General features: G+C 31.3%; 1 protein-coding gene across 2 annotated transcripts; it reads right to left on the minus strand.

The window, feature by feature from the left end:
* Positions 1-1382: 1382 nt before the first annotated feature.
* LOC132715751 (RNA-binding protein 25-like) lies at positions 1383-17161 on the minus strand. 2 transcript variants are annotated; one of them, XM_060698813.1, is made up of 18 exons: positions 17021-17161; positions 16655-16766; positions 15457-15497; positions 14978-15064; positions 14492-14584; positions 14209-14266; positions 13212-13303; positions 12488-12746; positions 12033-12106; positions 11393-11473; positions 6421-6689; positions 5888-5990; positions 5140-5229; positions 4642-4715; positions 3562-3712; positions 2598-2949; positions 2003-2286; positions 1383-1557 (listed from the first exon to the last, which is right to left on the minus strand). In XM_060698813.1, the coding sequence occupies exons 2-18, from the start codon at positions 16734-16736 to the stop codon at positions 1402-1404; spliced, it is 2346 nt and encodes a 781-aa protein (XP_060554796.1). In that variant the 5' UTR covers positions 16737-16766; positions 17021-17161; the 3' UTR covers positions 1383-1401. The 2 variants fall into 2 exon arrangements, with proteins under 2 accessions (XP_060554796.1, XP_060554797.1); XM_060698814.1 differs by having other exon boundaries at positions 16655-16761; positions 17017-17071.
* Positions 17162-18156: the final 995 nt, after the last annotated feature.

Genomic DNA, 18156 nt, shown 5'->3' on the forward strand with positions numbered 1-18156 from the left:
ATGTTACTACCGAGTTCACAGAACTCCTTATTTATGAGAGACTAAGAAGCTGAAATAGCTTCCCAGCATAGTATAGTAAAACTCTTCAAAGACAATTATTTCATCAATTATCACTTTGTTAAATTCTTGTCACTATGAAAATTTCATCTTAATTGTACTTCAAGCACCAGCATATGAATTTATCTACAGATGAAATGTTTAATGAACTTTCCAACGATCAGCACATATTGCAAACTCTCAACACTTCCAACTTTCAGAACTTCTGTCAAAATCCAAGATTTTGATTTTATTAGAAGTAAATCTATCAGTAACTTTCATTGGCTAAGGACCAGGTGTCCTGCAAGAAATCTTATACTTTTATGATAAAGATCCGACAATGATCTTATTATCACAGATTTTGACATCAGCAGTTAATGATATCAAAAACTGACAACGATCGTCTATCTGATTACCTTCATCATGGAAGAACCGGCTTCCAGCTGACACATTATTACAAAATTTAAAACGAATCCAAAATATATATATACACAGACCTGTACATGGGTTTAAACTACAGTTTGGTTTTTATTATTTCAAATAGTTTCCCGCTTTTTTTTGGCCTTGTTTCGTTTCACTAGAAACCAAAATTTTTCACTACAAAATCTTCCCCTTTTTTCATCCAGTACCCGAAATACAGGGAAAACAGTATCCCCAATTTTTTGATTTTAATTGGGGCACCATTAAAAATGGATTGGTCTACAATGGGGACAAATTTCAAATTTAAATATTCAAAAAATGATAAAAAAGTTTCATTTGGGTATTCTTATAAAGTATTTCTTGAAAAGAAAATGTTGATAAGATAAGTTTTAAGTGATACAGTATGAACATTTATATGATGATATTTGTTCTTGAACAATCTTTTATCGGTTATAAAAAGATATGACATATAAGATCATCTACCTTATCTATCTCACATATACTATCAACATCCATATGAAATTATTTCATACCGTAGTTGTCACATATTATTCACAATACTATCAACATAATTATTTACCTTATTCTATGGACTAATTCACTTAAAACAGAACACCAAAATACTCATATTCTAAAAGGCAATTTACAGAACAAGTGTTCCTGCATTTTGTACCAGTGCTAAACAGTTTTGAGAACTGCCTACTTCTCACAAGATAGAAATAGTCATGAATTAACATATTGAACACCAGATTGAACACCAAACTCAAATGAATATCTATATTTTTGTCACATATTATATAAACATTTCTGAAACCAGCTTGATAGATTTCATCAATGGGAGATTCTAATTTATTCTTGTCCATGGTATACAGAAAACTGTTACTACTCAACTAAAAATTGATCCACTTGGGAAATATGTCCAATATCATGAAAATTTTACGACAATCAACTTACCATAGCTACATCATTGAGTATATTTTGTGGTGGACTTTGTGCCATCACCTTCTGACATATAAAGTCTGTTAACGTTGGTTCCTCCTCTCCTATATATTCTATAATCTTTTTGTTAACCCATGGCTTAATACGCTTATCCATTAAACTCTGAAAAAAATACTCTTAACATTATTAACTGTCATCAACACTTTAACAGAACAATCAAAAAACTTGTCAACATGTAAATTAAACAACTTGTACACATAAATTAAACAAACTTGTATAGTGGAAAAGAAACAATTTTATTTTAACACCAGAACCTTATTACAAATCAAAGCATGTAAAATTCAAAATATTTCATAATAATTGAATGTAAAATCAAATATTCCAGTTATCAATTTGACGAAAAGTGATAAAATCTTGTATACTTTTACTTGAGGATTCTAACAAAATAAAAGGCATGGTCCACTCAAAACATCTAAAATTTAAGGTATCAGTTAAGCAAAGACAGGTAACAACCCATACAACAAGTCAGAAAGTTCCTTATGTTCAAATTTCTCAGACTAACACATCATTTGATAATTCTTCCATCAGAATAATTAGTTTTACAAACCTGATCAACTATCCTCCAGTCCAGCTGGAATGCAAATAATTCATCTTTGGCAGTTGGAATATTTTCTATTAATGTTTTTATCTTGGCACGTTTCTCTTCTGCACTTGTGGCTTTTTTCCCCTCTAGGCCACTAGCACTATCATCACCACTATCTCCGTAATCAAGTGGTACAAGTTTACGTTTCTTAGACCCATCTAGAGAATCATCATCATCCTGATTAAATACATCACCTACTGTCAGCTTCTTTCTCTTACCAGACGTTTGCTCTACTGGGGAGTTTGGACCTTGTAACAAAAATAAACCTAGTTAAGACTTAAATATAGAACCATCTATAAATAAACTGTAAACATAACATTTTATACTTTCATAGCCTTTAAACTCATTAAGATCTTTTATTAGCATCTATTACCAAACAAATGATAATGTAAAATGTTTGCTTAAATTACAAAAAAAAAACATACAAAAATATTTGCAACTACAAGTTATTTATCTTGTTCTGTTGGAAACAGGAGATTAAACTTTACAACATAATTTAGAATATACAAATATGACAAATAACATAAACTGTAATTTTAACGTGGTATAAAACTCTTACCGGATACATTTGCACTAAACTTCATAGCACCAAAGCCAAGTCTGGAATCATCACGGGCATTTGGTCCATACATTGGTTGCTGGCTATCTTCACTGTGACCTATACTCATCCTTGATGCCTCATCATCAGCATAAACTTCGCTGGCTGACTGTGATGACTCGTCTACTGGCTGAAGGGTTGGTTTCATGTTCGGTAAAGCTGGAAACTTTTCATGACTCTCCTCTTCAGATTCCTGTCTAGGCGGACTAGCAGGGTGCTCATCTTCACTAGAGCTTTCTGATGGGGAATGTGGGGCGATGTTGTCATTGATTTGTAACATAGGACGTAAATGCTCCTCTCGCTCTCTTTCAATCTGAAATTTAAGTAAAGCTCTTTTTAATGGGTTTAAAATGAAAAGACATTGACAAACAATTGAAGAAGATCTCACTTAAGTATAATGCCAGGTTATATCTGACCTGATGTAAGACCTCAGGCAACTATTAGCAAATAACAAATGTATTGTTAATGTTTTAATGCCCTGCTAGGCTTCACATACAACAGTTTTTGATGAATAAAGTTACATGAAATGATGAAGCACAAATCATGAAATGTCATTCAAACACAAAATTAACTTCCAAGGAAAATATTAGCAATGAATTCCATTTGTATGATCCCAATAACACTATTATTCAGACACTGATATTGTTTGGGGCTTTTTGTGGGGGTTTCTTTTTCTTCAAAAAAACAAACAACAACAAAACATCATAATATTAATTTGAAATCTATCATTGGTAAACATATCAAGGAGCAAAACTTCAGTACCTGCTAAAACACATGTCACCTATTTCTTCCTGGATAACAAAATGAACAAACCTGGTAGCATTATCACTTTAAATCTTGCACCAACATGATAATACAGTGTGTTTTTTCAAGGCACCCACCGCACTCCACCCCTAATGACCTTGTAATTATGTACAAAATTTACCTTTGCCATTTCAGCTTCAAGATCTGGATGACCTTCCTCTAGCAACTTTCTTCTAATATCTTCTAACTCTTCTTTCTCCTTTGCTCTATCCCTAGAATCAACCTCTTTTTCCTTTTGCCTTTCCCTTAATCTACGCTCTAGTGCACTGCCCCTGAGAAAAAAACAAAACAAACAGACATGTACATAAAGCACAAATCACTTTCATATCACTTCATAAAAATTATGTAATTGTTTGTTTCAAGTCACAGACACTGTAAAGGTTATTCGGAAATTCCATTTTACTGGTGAAGAGAGACCTCAGGTGCCCTTATATCAGAATAATACTGTATGTTCGTAACATTGCTTTTCATTGGAAAATTATGATGTTTCTGTAAACCACGCCCGGCAAACTGTCGCTCCACTTCAAAATTGTGGTGTACGGTAAAACTAGCGAACAGCATTTCCAAGATAGAGCGGAAGGCCGATTTAAAGGCCTAATTGTAAGTATTGTTTATGTTTTTGTCTTCTTATTTATTTAAGTTGTATTTTTTCGAAAAACAGAAAATGTAGTTCCGTGTAGGATTGATTTAGGCTTCTAATGATCTAAGCTGTTACAAAAAGAAAATTATATTAAGCCCAGGAGAACTTTTCTCCCTGACGAAGCGAACAATGATTTGTAGAATATTGAAATCCGAAAGGTATGGCATTTCTATGGTTGGGAAGTTCAATATTCTACAAATCATCGTTCGCTTCGTCAGGGAAAAAAGTTCTCCTGGGCTTAATATAATTTTCTTTTTGTAACAGCTTAGATAATTGGAAGCCTAAATCAATCCTACACGGAACCACATTTTCCGTTTTTCGAAAAAATACAACTTATATAAATAAGAAGACAAAAACATAAACAATACTTACAATTAGGCGTTTAAATCGGCCTTCCACTCTATCTCGGAAATGCCGTTCGCTCGTTTTACCGTACACCACAATTTTGAAGTGGAGCGACAGTTTGCCGGGCGTGTAAACTATAAACATCAACCTAAGAATATTTAGTAATTAGGATAATGCTTATTAAAACTCATATTTTAGCATTTTAAGTTTACATACTTGTAAAATTTTGGATCATCTCTTTCATCATCATAATCCTCAAGAAACTCTCGTAACCGCCTAGCTTCACGCCCCTAAAAATCCAAAACATAAAACATTAATAAGACAAGGCATATAATAATATTATTTTTGTCATTCCAGCTCTTGGTTTCCCTATGTGTAACATATTTTGGCAAATATCATTTATATGTAAGTATAATGTTCAGTTACGTTAAAACTACAGGATTATCTATTTCAAACATAGTTCTTCTAGATAAATTCATTTCTGGATTGAGCAAATATAATAAATACTGACTCAGATGATGAGTGAATTTGAACTCTGAAGTGAATGATACAATTGTCCAACTTCATGGAAATGAAAAAATTGAAAAAAACCAATGTTCATTATTTCAGACAATTATTATGTAGATCCTATGATAATCATTAAGCTAGCATAATAGAAAACACTATAAAAATTTTGTAAATGCTTAAAACATTTATCTGGGGAAAAAAACTTACTTCTTCTGCTTTCCTTTCATCTTCTCTCTCCCTCTCTTTTTCATATTCTCTAGCCTTCTTCCTTTCTCTGGCCTCCCAGTTTTTCAATCTCTGTGTAACAAAAAAGATATATATTTATTTACTTGAATCAGTTGGTGATTTAAGGATATCTTGAACTGATACTCAAAAAAACGTCGGTAAAAAACAAATTAGAGTTTATACACATGTTTGTTTAGATAAACTGCTGAAATACATCTCAGTTTAAATAATGGAATGATAGTCAGCACTTACACAAACAAGTCTACTGCAAAAGACATGGCAAAATACGCCTTAATGCAAATAATCTTGAGGAATCAAAAGTGACTAGTAGAGCTCTACTAAGTGATGCTATGTGACTATGCTCTAGACTATGAATTTTATCACACTAGCATGGCTTCCATTAAGTTCCAAAATTTGGAAGTCAGAGCCTACAAATTCTCTTACAATGAAAGTTACTTAAAGAAGGAAACACATTACATTTTGGAAGTTACAAGCCAAAATCAAGGAGTAAATAAAGTAGCTTTTACTTAACTAAAACTGACAGTGATTAGCCTTATCAATAAAGTCAAGCCAGTCCTAATTTGAAGGAGTATAATTACATTATCAAGTTCAAAAGAAATAAAAACATATAGATACAAAATACCAACCTCTTGATAGGCTATTTCTTTTTCTCTATAATTACATTATCAAGTTCAAAAGAAATAAAAACATATAGATACAAAATACCAACCTCTTGATAGGCTATTTCTTTTTCTCTGATTTTCTTTTCCATTTTTCTTCTCTCATAAGCCTCCTCCTCTTCTTCTAGCTCTCTATCTCTAGCCCTTCTGTCCCTGTATCACATAATAACAGTTTTATATATATAAAAAAATCCCACACTTGTAAGTAAACAAGTACTTAAACAGAATGAATATCCGAGACAGATATTAACAAATAGCTCAACCAAGAAAATTTTGTTGAAGGCAAAAAAAATTATGCAAGTCAAAAAAGGGGCATAACTCTGCAAAAGATAATCTTGGAATATCTGCCCTTTTGATATGGCATCATATTTTCAGAATGAGTAAGTACAAGTTTGAAGTCAGAACTTCAGCTGGTTTCTTAGAAAATAGACCTTAATTGATGCTGATAGCAGTAATTCGTCAAGAGGGTAATGACAATAACTTCTTTTCTTTGGAAAATTGAATTAAAAGGAACTTGCCAGCTTAAATTTACATAGAAAATGACATATTTTGCTTAAGGTTAATTGCAATTGAAAAACTTTACCTTTCCCTTTCTCTCTCTCTTTCTCTAGACCTTGACCTTCTGGATGACCTCCCACGAGAACTTGACCTCGACCTTGACCTGCTTCTACTCTCCCTTCTCTTGCTGGCTTTCCTTCTCTCTTCATACAGTTCCAGTTCTTTGACCCGCTGGGCTTCTCGTTCCTTTTCTTTCCTCCGTCGTTCTTCAGCCATACGCCGCTCTTTCTCTCTAGTAAATTCTCTTTCTCGTTCTCTCTCTCTTTCTTTTTCTGCTTCAGCATCCTCAATGTCCTGAAACATTTACAAAAATGTTAATCTTGATGAATAGGAAGCAATTTAAGGATTTAAACCAATGTCCCTTTTGCAAAGGCTTCCTTCCAAACTGTTACATTTTTCTAATCTGTTTGAAAAAAACTCTTTTCATTTATTGAAAAACGATATACTCGTGAAAACAAAACTTGAAAAATAGTTTGATGGAAGAAAGCCTTGGATTTTCATATAGGATATTAACACAGTCAAACCTTGGAATTTAAATAAATTATATGGGCAGTGATGAAATACTATCACAGATCAAAAATGAACTTGACACCGGAAATGAGATTTTTTTTTTTCTAAAAAAAAAGGCAATTAAGGATTGATCACTCCTTACATATATTTTTATACTGACAGTAAGAGCACTAGAGTATCAAAGTTTGACTGTATTAAAAACATAACTGCACAATTTTCCAATCATAGACAAATAGAAAGTATTTATAAAAGACCAAGAAAATACAAGGCTCTATACCATTTCAAGAATGCACTGAACATGATTATAAGTTACCTTACTGAAACAATTTTTGTGATGTTTTTTGTTTCAATTATTGCATTTTGTTTCTTTTCAATATTAATACTACTTAAAATTTGTAGTTAAAGAATATATTGTGGTAAAGTACAGTAAAAACACGCTAATGAGACCACTGAAGAGACTTTGCATATCTGTTCTGGTGGGTTGGTCTCATTAATGAGTTTGGTCAGACAGATATATAAGGCATGAGATTTACAGGATTTTATACACATCGACTTTGTACATGTATTTTTCTGGACAACATTTTTAAATTTCTCTCTTTTGAGAAGACACAATGCATTAACTTTTTATTATTTTTTATTGCGATATTAAAATCAAATCATTTTTACAAGAAAAGGGAATAACAAACAATTTTGAAAAACAAAAATAAAAACAACAAAACACACCGACCAATTAAATCTTTAATTATCTTTCAGTTTTCATCGGTGATTACAACTTCAGAAACTTTATCACATCATGTTTGTGTTTGTTTAAAAATACGGAACAAAGAGATAATGATAGGGGCAACACCTCTTAAAATAATTTCCTACAGTTTTCTGTTCACTATTTAAACATTCTAATCCAAAAATCATTAAATTAAAGGTGTGAAATTATATTTTATATAGTTTTATACAAACTAACATACACCTATACCGTAAAGTATAAAACTACGCCAACTGTTGTTTACATCATATGTCAAAAGAATTTCAGCAATATAGATGCACATCTAGGAGAGAAAGTGCCTGCGGTCATATTTACTTGTTAACAAATGTACATGATTTACAAATTAACTGGTCATGTTATGGAATTAAGGGGTGGTCTAGATATAGGGGTTTGTGACCCTTGAAATAAGGAAGGAAAATAGGGCCTGAAAAAAAAATCTTATCGTGTTGGGGTCTTCAGGGTGGTCGCAAAGCTGGTTTTTACTGTATACCAAAACATATCAAAAACAGACTTTTACAACTTTAACATTTCAATAACTTAAATACAAATCGGCAAGCTCCTATCTAATGAGTATTCAAAACAAAAAATCCAATATTTATGACACCATAAGACTGATCAAGGGTATCAAAAAGAAACAATTTAGTTTGGTTTTGATCACACTGTGTGCATTGCAAAATAACGAACAAGTTGACAGAAATGGTAGAGAACCTTTATAAAATCACATGGAATGAAAATGATAGATCACCATCCAGTACATATACATGCATAGTCTGACTTACCACAGGTAGGGTACACTATAAAACGAGATTACCCTCATATATTGCACTGTAATACTTGGGGGGATACTGCCAATACTATATCCCTCTCATACACTCCTTAAGCTGCTGAAAATAAGCCAAATATACCCAAACCCTTTTATCAGAGGCCAGAAACATGCTTGAAGCTTCAGTGTGTGAGGAATATAAAACGCAAAATAAGTCATACTTAAAAATCATACACTTCTACTTATAGTCATTTCATAGGATCTAAATACCTAACAGTCAAATTTTGTCAACAATTTTAATGATTAACTCCAAATAAAATTTAAAATAGTTTTTTTCCTTATCAATTTCCTTCAAGGAAAAAAGAACAATAGCAAGCTTTCAAAATTTGGTAATGACAATCTTTTTTCTTTCTTTCTGCAACAACCCATGCCTTTCTAATTGGAAATATTTAGCATGTTTACCAATAGAAAATTGGTAAATGTTAGCAAAACTTTTTTGAAACATTCTTTTTTATTCAGATTATATAGCACATTAAAGTACTATTCTTAAAAAGATATATATACTTAAAAACGTAGAATAGATTTGGGGAGTTTTCAGGTTTCAGTATGGAATTCTCAACATTTGTGTCTATTTTGAAGAGGCCTATATTCAGTTTAAAAAAAAATACCTTCTGCTTTAAACATACTGATTTTGTATCTTACTTGAAAAATGAACAGCTCTATTTAAAAAGACTTTATTTACTTTTGGAGGATTTTGGTAACAAAATGAATGAGGATGTAAATTCTGTAAAATTAAACATGCTGCTGATCATGGTCATTCTGTATCATTTTAAATGTATAATAACATTACTGCCATTTTTTTCCAAAAAGAATCGGTGCTGGTCAGTTAATTATCTTTCACTAAATAATAAATAAGGACATTTGCTAGACTGGACATCATATAACCGTGTTGTCTACTGAGCCAATTCAGCAGGGTTAACTTATAAATGAATATAAAGAACAGATGAGTCTAAATATTCTGGCAAATAATTCCAGAGATAATACACTTCAAACATTAAAACAATTATCTTCAAGAAAAAACTAATTCCAAATTTGTTTTTCTACAGTTTTTTTTTTAATACTGACAATGTCACATGTATCATTAAGAGCCTTAACATCCAAACCACAAAGTTTAACTTACATATATACAATACATGTTCTTCCTGCTTATTATACCAATCATGCTTTGAACAGTGAAAATATAGCATCATACTGTTCTTGTATAGAAGTACTACCATAGTCAGAAATTAATGTATGACATTGTCCTAAAGCACAACACACAATATAAACTAATGCACTCTATGTATATATATGGAAATTTGTATGTAGGGGCACTAACCTAGACTGCTCTCCATTTGAATAAAGGCATTGTCTATCTTAGTACAGTAGGTGCACTTACCTTTATACTTAAATCTGCAAACCTGAAGTGTCAGTCAACAGTTTTCCCTATTTCTAATTTAGTTTTAATCATTTCTGGGATTAATAGAAACAATTTTAATACATATTAATCCATGTTGAAACAATTTATAACCTATGTGTTACTTAAGCTTCATTGTGATATCTGAATCATGGTGAAACTATTATTTTTACTGTTAAAGATTTCATTAAATGATTCATTCTTCATGGCCATTGAGCAATGTCAACCTTTCTTGGGGCTTTTGAGCCATATCTTGTAAAGTAAGAATTAATTTGATATAAATTCGTAATTTTTCTAAAGACTGGTAAATGACAGAGTATTAAGGGAGGCAAGAGATCTTACAAAGATCAAGTCTTTCAAACTTATGCAGCTTGTGTATGCTGCAATTAGTCTGAAAATGGTGAACATTTGTTCAATTCTAGTTTGGATTATAACTTTTACATATAAATCAAAGAGTTATGGCCTATTTAATGTAAAAATTGGCAAATGTCTATGCTTAGTATGGAGTTTTAACAACTTGAATTTTTATTTTTCTCACAGTACCTGTTCCATTTGGTTTTGTCATCCAGCACCTGTGTCTAAACTGTTTAACATAATCTTAGTGAACACTTACCAGAATCGATATGCATTTTAATTTAACAGCTTTTCACGAAGATCATACTCTTGCCTGATTTTGGCTTCGACAGAATCTAGTTTTTATCGAATTAATACAATAGCCTGTTAATTTCAAGGTCACATTTCTAAACTAGTAAACTAATAACTCCAATTTTATGTTTTACAAAATTCTTATAATTTTGATTTTATTTTAATAACAAGCATGTTTTTTCAATTATAAAGACCAACTTTCCAAGGTAAAAAAATATCTATACATAATAAAAGTATTGACAAATATGTTAATAAAGTTCATAATGAAATTTTTTAATACAAGATATATTAGACCTTCAGACGGTAAAATTTATATTTTAAATCATCATCAATTATGACTAAGCAGTGACTGCCAAGTAAAAATGCTTCTGATGAAAAATAACAAAATATTTTCGGCTTCAGACTGATTTTAAATAGATTATTTAAATAGTTATTTTAACTATATTTTTTAGTTAAATTCAGTTACCAATAATGAAGTGCTAAGAATTTTGTTTCACTTTACTGTTCTTATTTCCTGACAACAAATTTTAAAAACAGAAAATGTATGCGGACACTTCTTCAAATAATAATCACTCCTGTAAGAGGAAAAAATCTAAGTTACAAAATTCAATTTCGTAAATATCCTAATCTAAGAGTAAATCATCCTTGATATTAAGCTCACAAAAAAATAACACATTTTCAATGCTGCAGCTCATTAATGTTTTTTTTAAATTTATTTAATTTATTTCAAAACAACAAGAATAGGTCAGATTCACTTTCAATTGCTTTGAATATATATTGATAAGCATCAAAATACTCAAATACAAGAATTCAAGCAGTATTCAAAAATACAGGAAAGAGGTCTGTATGTTAACTGCAATTACCTTATGAAGATTTCTAAATGATTGGATTTCACGATTGATCAGATCCTTGGTGTCTGCCTCCATATTCAAATCATCTAAACCCTGCAATATACAACAATTTATTTTCACCATGCTTAATTTGTTAAATACATGTTTATCACAATTAAAATCGAGAGCATCAGCAAATGAATGACAAACAGATCATGAGTACAGAAAGGCTCTACAGCTGAAAGCAGCTAATGATAAAAGGCCCAGTAAGCCTGAAAAAATGCTATTATTTTTTGTTTTAATTTATTTTTTGGTGCCCTGTTGCAGTACCAAAAAGTTACTCATTGGCCATAACTATGTATTTTGTATACAAGTTTTACAACCACTTTGTTTACATTGCGCTACCCGACAAATTATTTCAGAATTATTTTCTTCAAGTGTAAAGCATCATACATGTTCTAAATCCATAAATTCAAAATAACACACATTTGCCCTTTCTACGTAATGGGAAAAAAAAAATCATTTCTGACGCTTAATGTGGCTTTAAAGTAAATCTGACCAAAATTTGCAGGAATACAACTATTATTGATGTAGAATAATCAAACAGAATTATAAAATGCTTAACTTTCAGTTTGCATATCTAAAACAACAACAACACAAATAGTATGTATACCGTATCTCGAAGTTGCGAAGCATCCTTCTGTTTAATTGGAGGCATTGGAACTTTAGGGATTTCACTAACTGGTTCTGAAAAACAAACAATAAAGGTATTTCATAATTAGTGTTTTCTTACAATCTATTCTAATATTCATAAAAGCAATTCCAAATATTTCCTGAAAAATACAAAGGAAGAAAGTTTTCCAATTTCTACTTTTATCTTTTAATGTTACTTTCACAATCTACTAGCAGCCTATCCCACTGATAGCACTGCCATAAAGGCATTCTACTATTGTAAATATACAGAAGTCTATATTTGTAAAGGATACTTTGGCTTCTTAAGTGAAAAAATATGTTGCTTTTTTTAAATCAATACACCACCTAACTAGCAGTCCGAGTACTAATACTTTTAGACATAAAACACTCCCATAATTATGCGCAATCTACATTTGTTTAAAAACACAATTTTACCATGAACTGTCTTGGCAGTTGTAGGCTCTTTGGCTAGTTCAAAAGCATATTCTCGCATGATTGCATCAAGGCCAGCTTTAGCAACTCTGTCTTCTCTCAGGGTAAACTCATCAAGTGAATCTTTGTCATCTTTCATCTCCCCTTCTTCTGCTTTCTCTTCTTTATCACCATTCTTTTCCTTTTCCTCTTTAGACTCCTCACTTTTCTTTTTACTTTTCCAGTCATCTAGTAGAGTTTTTGTTTTTGCATCAACTTTAACCTGCAGATTCATTAAAGAGTAATTTTAGTGCACCTGACAATAGTTCAAGTCAGTTTCAACTCAGTATTCCAATAATGTATTTGACATTTATTCATTTTCATCTCTGTAATATTACATTATATTTTAAGAAGAAATATCTCTCCATAAGCATAAAAAACTTTCAACTTTGCTATAGAAAAGGATTCTCATTATGTATAAAGAAGAACCTGCACAGGATCACCTCTTCACTAATAACAGTAAAAAATCAGTTTATGATCAGTATTGGGATACTAAATAAATATGATTACGACATGATTTTTCTGTGGAATTTATTTCCAAGCTTTTTAAACCTTTTCTCACAAGTACAATACTTTAATTTTCCTCCATTCAAATTACCTTGGCCGTCAATCATTGATGTTCAGTTTATTATTTAGTAGCTTGATCAGTCAACATAGATGTCACATTTGTAAATATGAAAGTTCTTACTACTAGTTTCTTGTCTGCTATTTCCCATTCATTTAATAATCTCATACATCTAAGAGTGGCTTCTGGATCTTCATACTCGCAAAAGCCAAATGCTGAAATGAATTATTATACTTTATAAGCATCTACATTTCACAAAATTCACTATGCACAAATTCAGAACAATTCATTATTATAGCAGGGTTGGAATTTTTCGACTTTTTTCCAAAATTATTTTGTGAGTGACTTTCTCATTAAAGTGACATTATGCCCATCCAAGGGTATATAGTGAGTGAACGGGTGAAGATCAAAATAAGTTTTCATTTTGTCATTTTTCCCTTTAATTTTATAATTAAGTTCACATTAACAATAAATAACTCACATAACCAAATGAAATTTCTGTAAATATGCATTAGAATTTACCTAAAGCGCTAAGTTTATAAAAAGAGTGGTGCAGTCTTTTTATATTTTAGGCAGATTTATAATTTTATCCTGAACATTTTCCAATATCAACTGTTGGTTAAACACCATTTTGACAGTCAATCTTTTGAAATATAAAGTCAATTCAGCTCTACTTGAATATGAAAATATGAGCATAATGTCACTTTAACTCACAAAATTTAATGAACCAAGTTTGGATTTCATCTCATACATTTGCTTTCAAGCAAATGCAAAATAAAATCACTTGCTATTTTCATACTTCACATCCATTTTGAAAGTATTTAAGATGAAATCTGAACCTTGTATTGTAGAAAAAATTTAAACTTTACACAATTGCCATTTTTTCTCTCACTTTTTGTTCGACTTTAAAGTTCCAATAATACTGTAAACTTCACTCAGCAACTTTAAATTGGATAAAGACTATGCAATATTTTAAATATGTTCACATACCACTAGTCAAATCATTGAAATTTAATAAATACAATTTAATACACTGAACTAACATTTTACAGAAATATTAAAAATATTCAGAAAGCAATGCACTCAATACATTTCCTTGAAATGCGTAGATGTTACTCACCCTGCAATTTTCCTGAGGCACCCTGCACTCTTTTCCAACTGATAACATTTCCACAACGCTATAACAATAATTAAGAAATATTTTATTATTATCAAAAAACAGATAAAAATCAAATTCTTAAAGTTCTTCAAGATTTCAACTGTCTAAGTTTATCTGTATGTTCAACATTTTAAGTAAAAGATTAATGAATTGGAAGATACTATTTATGTTGAAACAAACATTTAAAAACAAACTGGTTTACACTGGCATTTTAGTTTTTATTTAGTAAAGATTAGAGACAAACCTGTAACATTGTTCTGACCATGGAATCTGGTGCACGTTCACTTATATTACCTACAAATACTGTTGTTACTGGCGGTTTCTCTTCCTTCTTATCCTGAAACATAATGATATAATGATTATTTGTGTGCATTTCCAGACAGTAACATGGAATACCTTATAAGTGAAAATATGACTTTTTTGCACTCACACTTACAATTTCACCATTTTAAAACATAGTTAAACAATAGTTAAACTTTTACCATTCTAATTAGTACATTGGTAGTTAAAATATATAGTTGATAATGGAATGCATGGTAAAGAAAAGGCAGTATGACTGTTTATATAGTATCATTTCGATTATTGCAATCATGCAAATGTTTACAATTTTAGAAGCCTTAATAATGCAGTGGTCACATGGGCTCAGTTGATTGCTGCCAGTAGGCTAAGTGATAATACATATTCAGCAGTCTGTCATATTCCCATGACTGCGCTTCAAAGCTAGACTTACATCTTTATCTATTTCTTGAGGTACAAGCTGTTTCTTCGGTCTTGTCACCACAGTTGCTGTTGCATTTGTTACTACAGGTCTGATCATCTACAAAAAGTGGTATTGGTTAAAACACTTGCTAAACAACATGTTTTATATATTGAGATATTATTTCTTTCTTTACTATAGTATATACTCATATTTCAATTATAAACTCATTTAAACAAACAACTCCTGTAAATGAAAAAACAGGCTATGGCAGTGTTTTTATCACATTGTTTTAGTCCCAAAAATAGGGCCATATAATTCAATTCTGTTTTGTTATATTTGTTTAATCTTAAATGAAAATTCACAATTTATATTGAAATGTTGACTTTGACTAAATTTTCAATGAAATATAAACATAACAAAAACTGGAAAATAACATTAAATCAAAGAAAATCATACATGTTTAATCAAGTTGGGTGAAATCCTTACAGAAAAAAATCCTTTTTACTTACTGTTGTTGGTGGCATCATTTGCATTCCCATTGGCATCATACCTGCAAATAAATAAATAGATAACTACATATACGACATCATAGTTCATACACTTTTATTTTGTAAATCTTGTCACGGGGGTCATTTTGGCTTCTAAATGTTCATAAAAATCAGAAATTAGGGGGTCAACAAAATAAGGCCATGCACTCATACTTTTAACTTAAATTTCAAGGAAATAAACTTTAAATGTTTGAAAAGACCAATGTTCTCATTGAAGCATAATCCAGCACCCTTTACACATTTATTGCAGCCGGAGGCGTGGATTTCAAAGCTGGGATTCTGCATACACTTCATTCTAAATGAGAACACATAAACATGATTATTGATAGTAAACAAAAATAAATACATATTCTAGCAAGTGAGTACACACCATAACCTGTCAACTGACTATCATTTCATTATGTCATAATAGCCTAAGATAAAAAGGAGGGTCCTTTTGTGACAGTACATATGTTCTGGTGTCCTGCAGAGCTAAGTGATGGCCAAATTAGTTTGTGTTTGCTGCGCCACCCTAACTCTGCATCATCAACTGCATAAATGCTGACAAGATGGCTTTAACATATGCATGATTTTGGACTCGGAGGTCCCAGCACTCTAAGTCCTATTTTGAAAATCCTAGTGAGAACCCTGTGTGGACATTTATCAGGACTAAGATTTCATATTTATGGACTGTCCATAAATTTATAGATAGCCTAGAAATTTAAAGACTTTTAATCCATAAATTTACAGATATTCAATGTGAAATCTGCTGTTTTTAGTTAACACTAAAATCCACAGCTTAAGACAAGTTGTTATATTGATTGTCTATATTTACAAAGGTAATGGGGTGAGTTTCATCTTTGTATGATGATTTTGAGATTTGTTAAAAGTGAAAATTGAAAGTCATCAAATTGTTCTGAATCTTACAATACTGTTACATTTATTCACATAATATGTAAACTTAAGTCATTTTTACCTGCGGTTTTGAATTCTAACGCAACTTCTACTATTTTCATACTTCATGTCTGTAAATTTACTGATAAAAAAAATCTGTAAAATTATGGATCGTCCAAAATTTTACAGACTGTCAATAAATATCATGAAATCCTAGACCTGTTTATGACACTTTGAAAAGCGGATATTCCAATTCAATACACAAAGTAATGGAAAAATTCTTTACCCATGGGTGTAAATGTGTATCCTGTAGACATCATGCCAGTCATTGGTGGCATACCCACTGGTGGTCTTGGTGGAAATGACATGATTTTCCCTGCTGGTTTTCTTATCCTACCCTACAAATGGCAAAAATATCATTATTATATCTGATCAAATATTAAAATTGACGTTATTTTTAAAAGATAGAATTGAAGTTAGAGAGCATGACACCAGTAGCATACGTTTTTAAGCTTTCAGTTTCGATTTTATCATTTTTTACCTTCCCCACCCACATGCATGATCAAATTTTGAGCAAACTTTACTTACTAACGAGGGGCTATAATAAAACTCTCTTAAATTGCAAGTTTACTCTACGCTCAATGTTACTTACTTGGAGGAATGTTCACTTTCCTTGTCAAGAATTGTAACGTACTATAAGAAGCCAAGTTGTCTGGCCACAATTCAGATAGAAATGGCGTGCCCCACTTTTCTCATAACGAGGCTTCAGAAGTGATTCAAAACTCAAAGAATAAAAAAGAGCGAAAAGGGCTAGTAATGTGCGCCAGTGAAAATAAAAAGAACAGAAAAGACAATGAAAAAAATAAATTGAAAATAATAAATTGAAAATAATAACATTTTATAGACTTTAACTCAGATATGTAGTAAAAAAAAAATGAAAGTACTTGTAACAGTACTTCCTTCCTCGTTTTAATTAAAGTATAAACCATAGGTGCTATAGACTATATTCACAACATCATAAGTCTCTGCTATAGTATAAAAATGATAAAAAAACAAACTTTTTTACAAAAATTTAGTAAATAATAGTGAAAAGAAAAAGAATATGAAATAAATATTGTTTTATTACCCCAGTATATAAAAGAGCCACAAAAGTATATCACTATGTCAGAATAACTACGGGGTCATGGTGCAATCTATCACCAAAGCATCTTCTCTTTCTTTCAACAAATGACAGTATAAGGCGTTGACTATTTACAGCTGATTAATGTTGATTGTCTCAAGAGACACCTAACCTTAATTTTTTCTTTCACACAATACCGAAAACCTTAGATATCAGTTGTGCTTATGCAGTCACAGACGCCACAGTGACTGCTTTAGAAGGACATGTTATTTTTTTTATAACTAGAAGACTATACTTGTTATAATACTCTCCGCAGCGCCTACTAAAAACACAGGGGGGCCGAAGTTTGTTTTGGTTTTCGCGTAATAGTACATCTGAGTCTTAAGAGTGTGCGATTAATCGTCCATGTGTATAATTGTCCCTACAATCAATATTATCATTCTTCAATATCTACTCATGATCAGGCAAAATCTCAGAAGACGAAAGATGTATTTGCCGTTTCGATATACAGAATAATTCACACCTAAGATGCCTGAAAATAATATTCGAGAGTAGATATTTGCACCTGAGAATCTAAGCTCTTGGAGAATTATGACAATAACCTCTCTTAAGGATGTTCTGAGGCATGCACAAAAAAAATAGAAAAAAAAGCAAATACCAAGTTATTC

This window comes from Ruditapes philippinarum, unplaced genomic scaffold (genome assembly GCF_026571515.1).
Source record: "Ruditapes philippinarum isolate M1 unplaced genomic scaffold, ASM2657151v2 ctg1998_1_1_1_1, whole genome shotgun sequence".
NCBI classification, from domain to species: Eukaryota; Metazoa; Mollusca; class Bivalvia; order Venerida; family Veneridae; genus Ruditapes; species Ruditapes philippinarum.

Excerpts from the sequence above, each read along its gene's own strand:
- LOC132715751 (XM_060698813.1), bottom strand. The coding sequence starts at position 16,736 with ATGTCATTTCCACCAAGACCACCAGTGGGTATGCCACCAATGACTGGC. Across the intron at positions 14,267-14,491 it reads TGGTCAGAACAATGTTACAG|CGTTGTGGAAATGTTATCAG; the intron begins GTTTGTCTCTAA and ends TTATTGTTATAG. Across the intron at positions 11,474-12,032 it reads CTTCGCAACTTCGAGATACG|GGTTTAGATGATTTGAATAT; the intron begins GTATACATACTA and ends TGTATATTGCAG.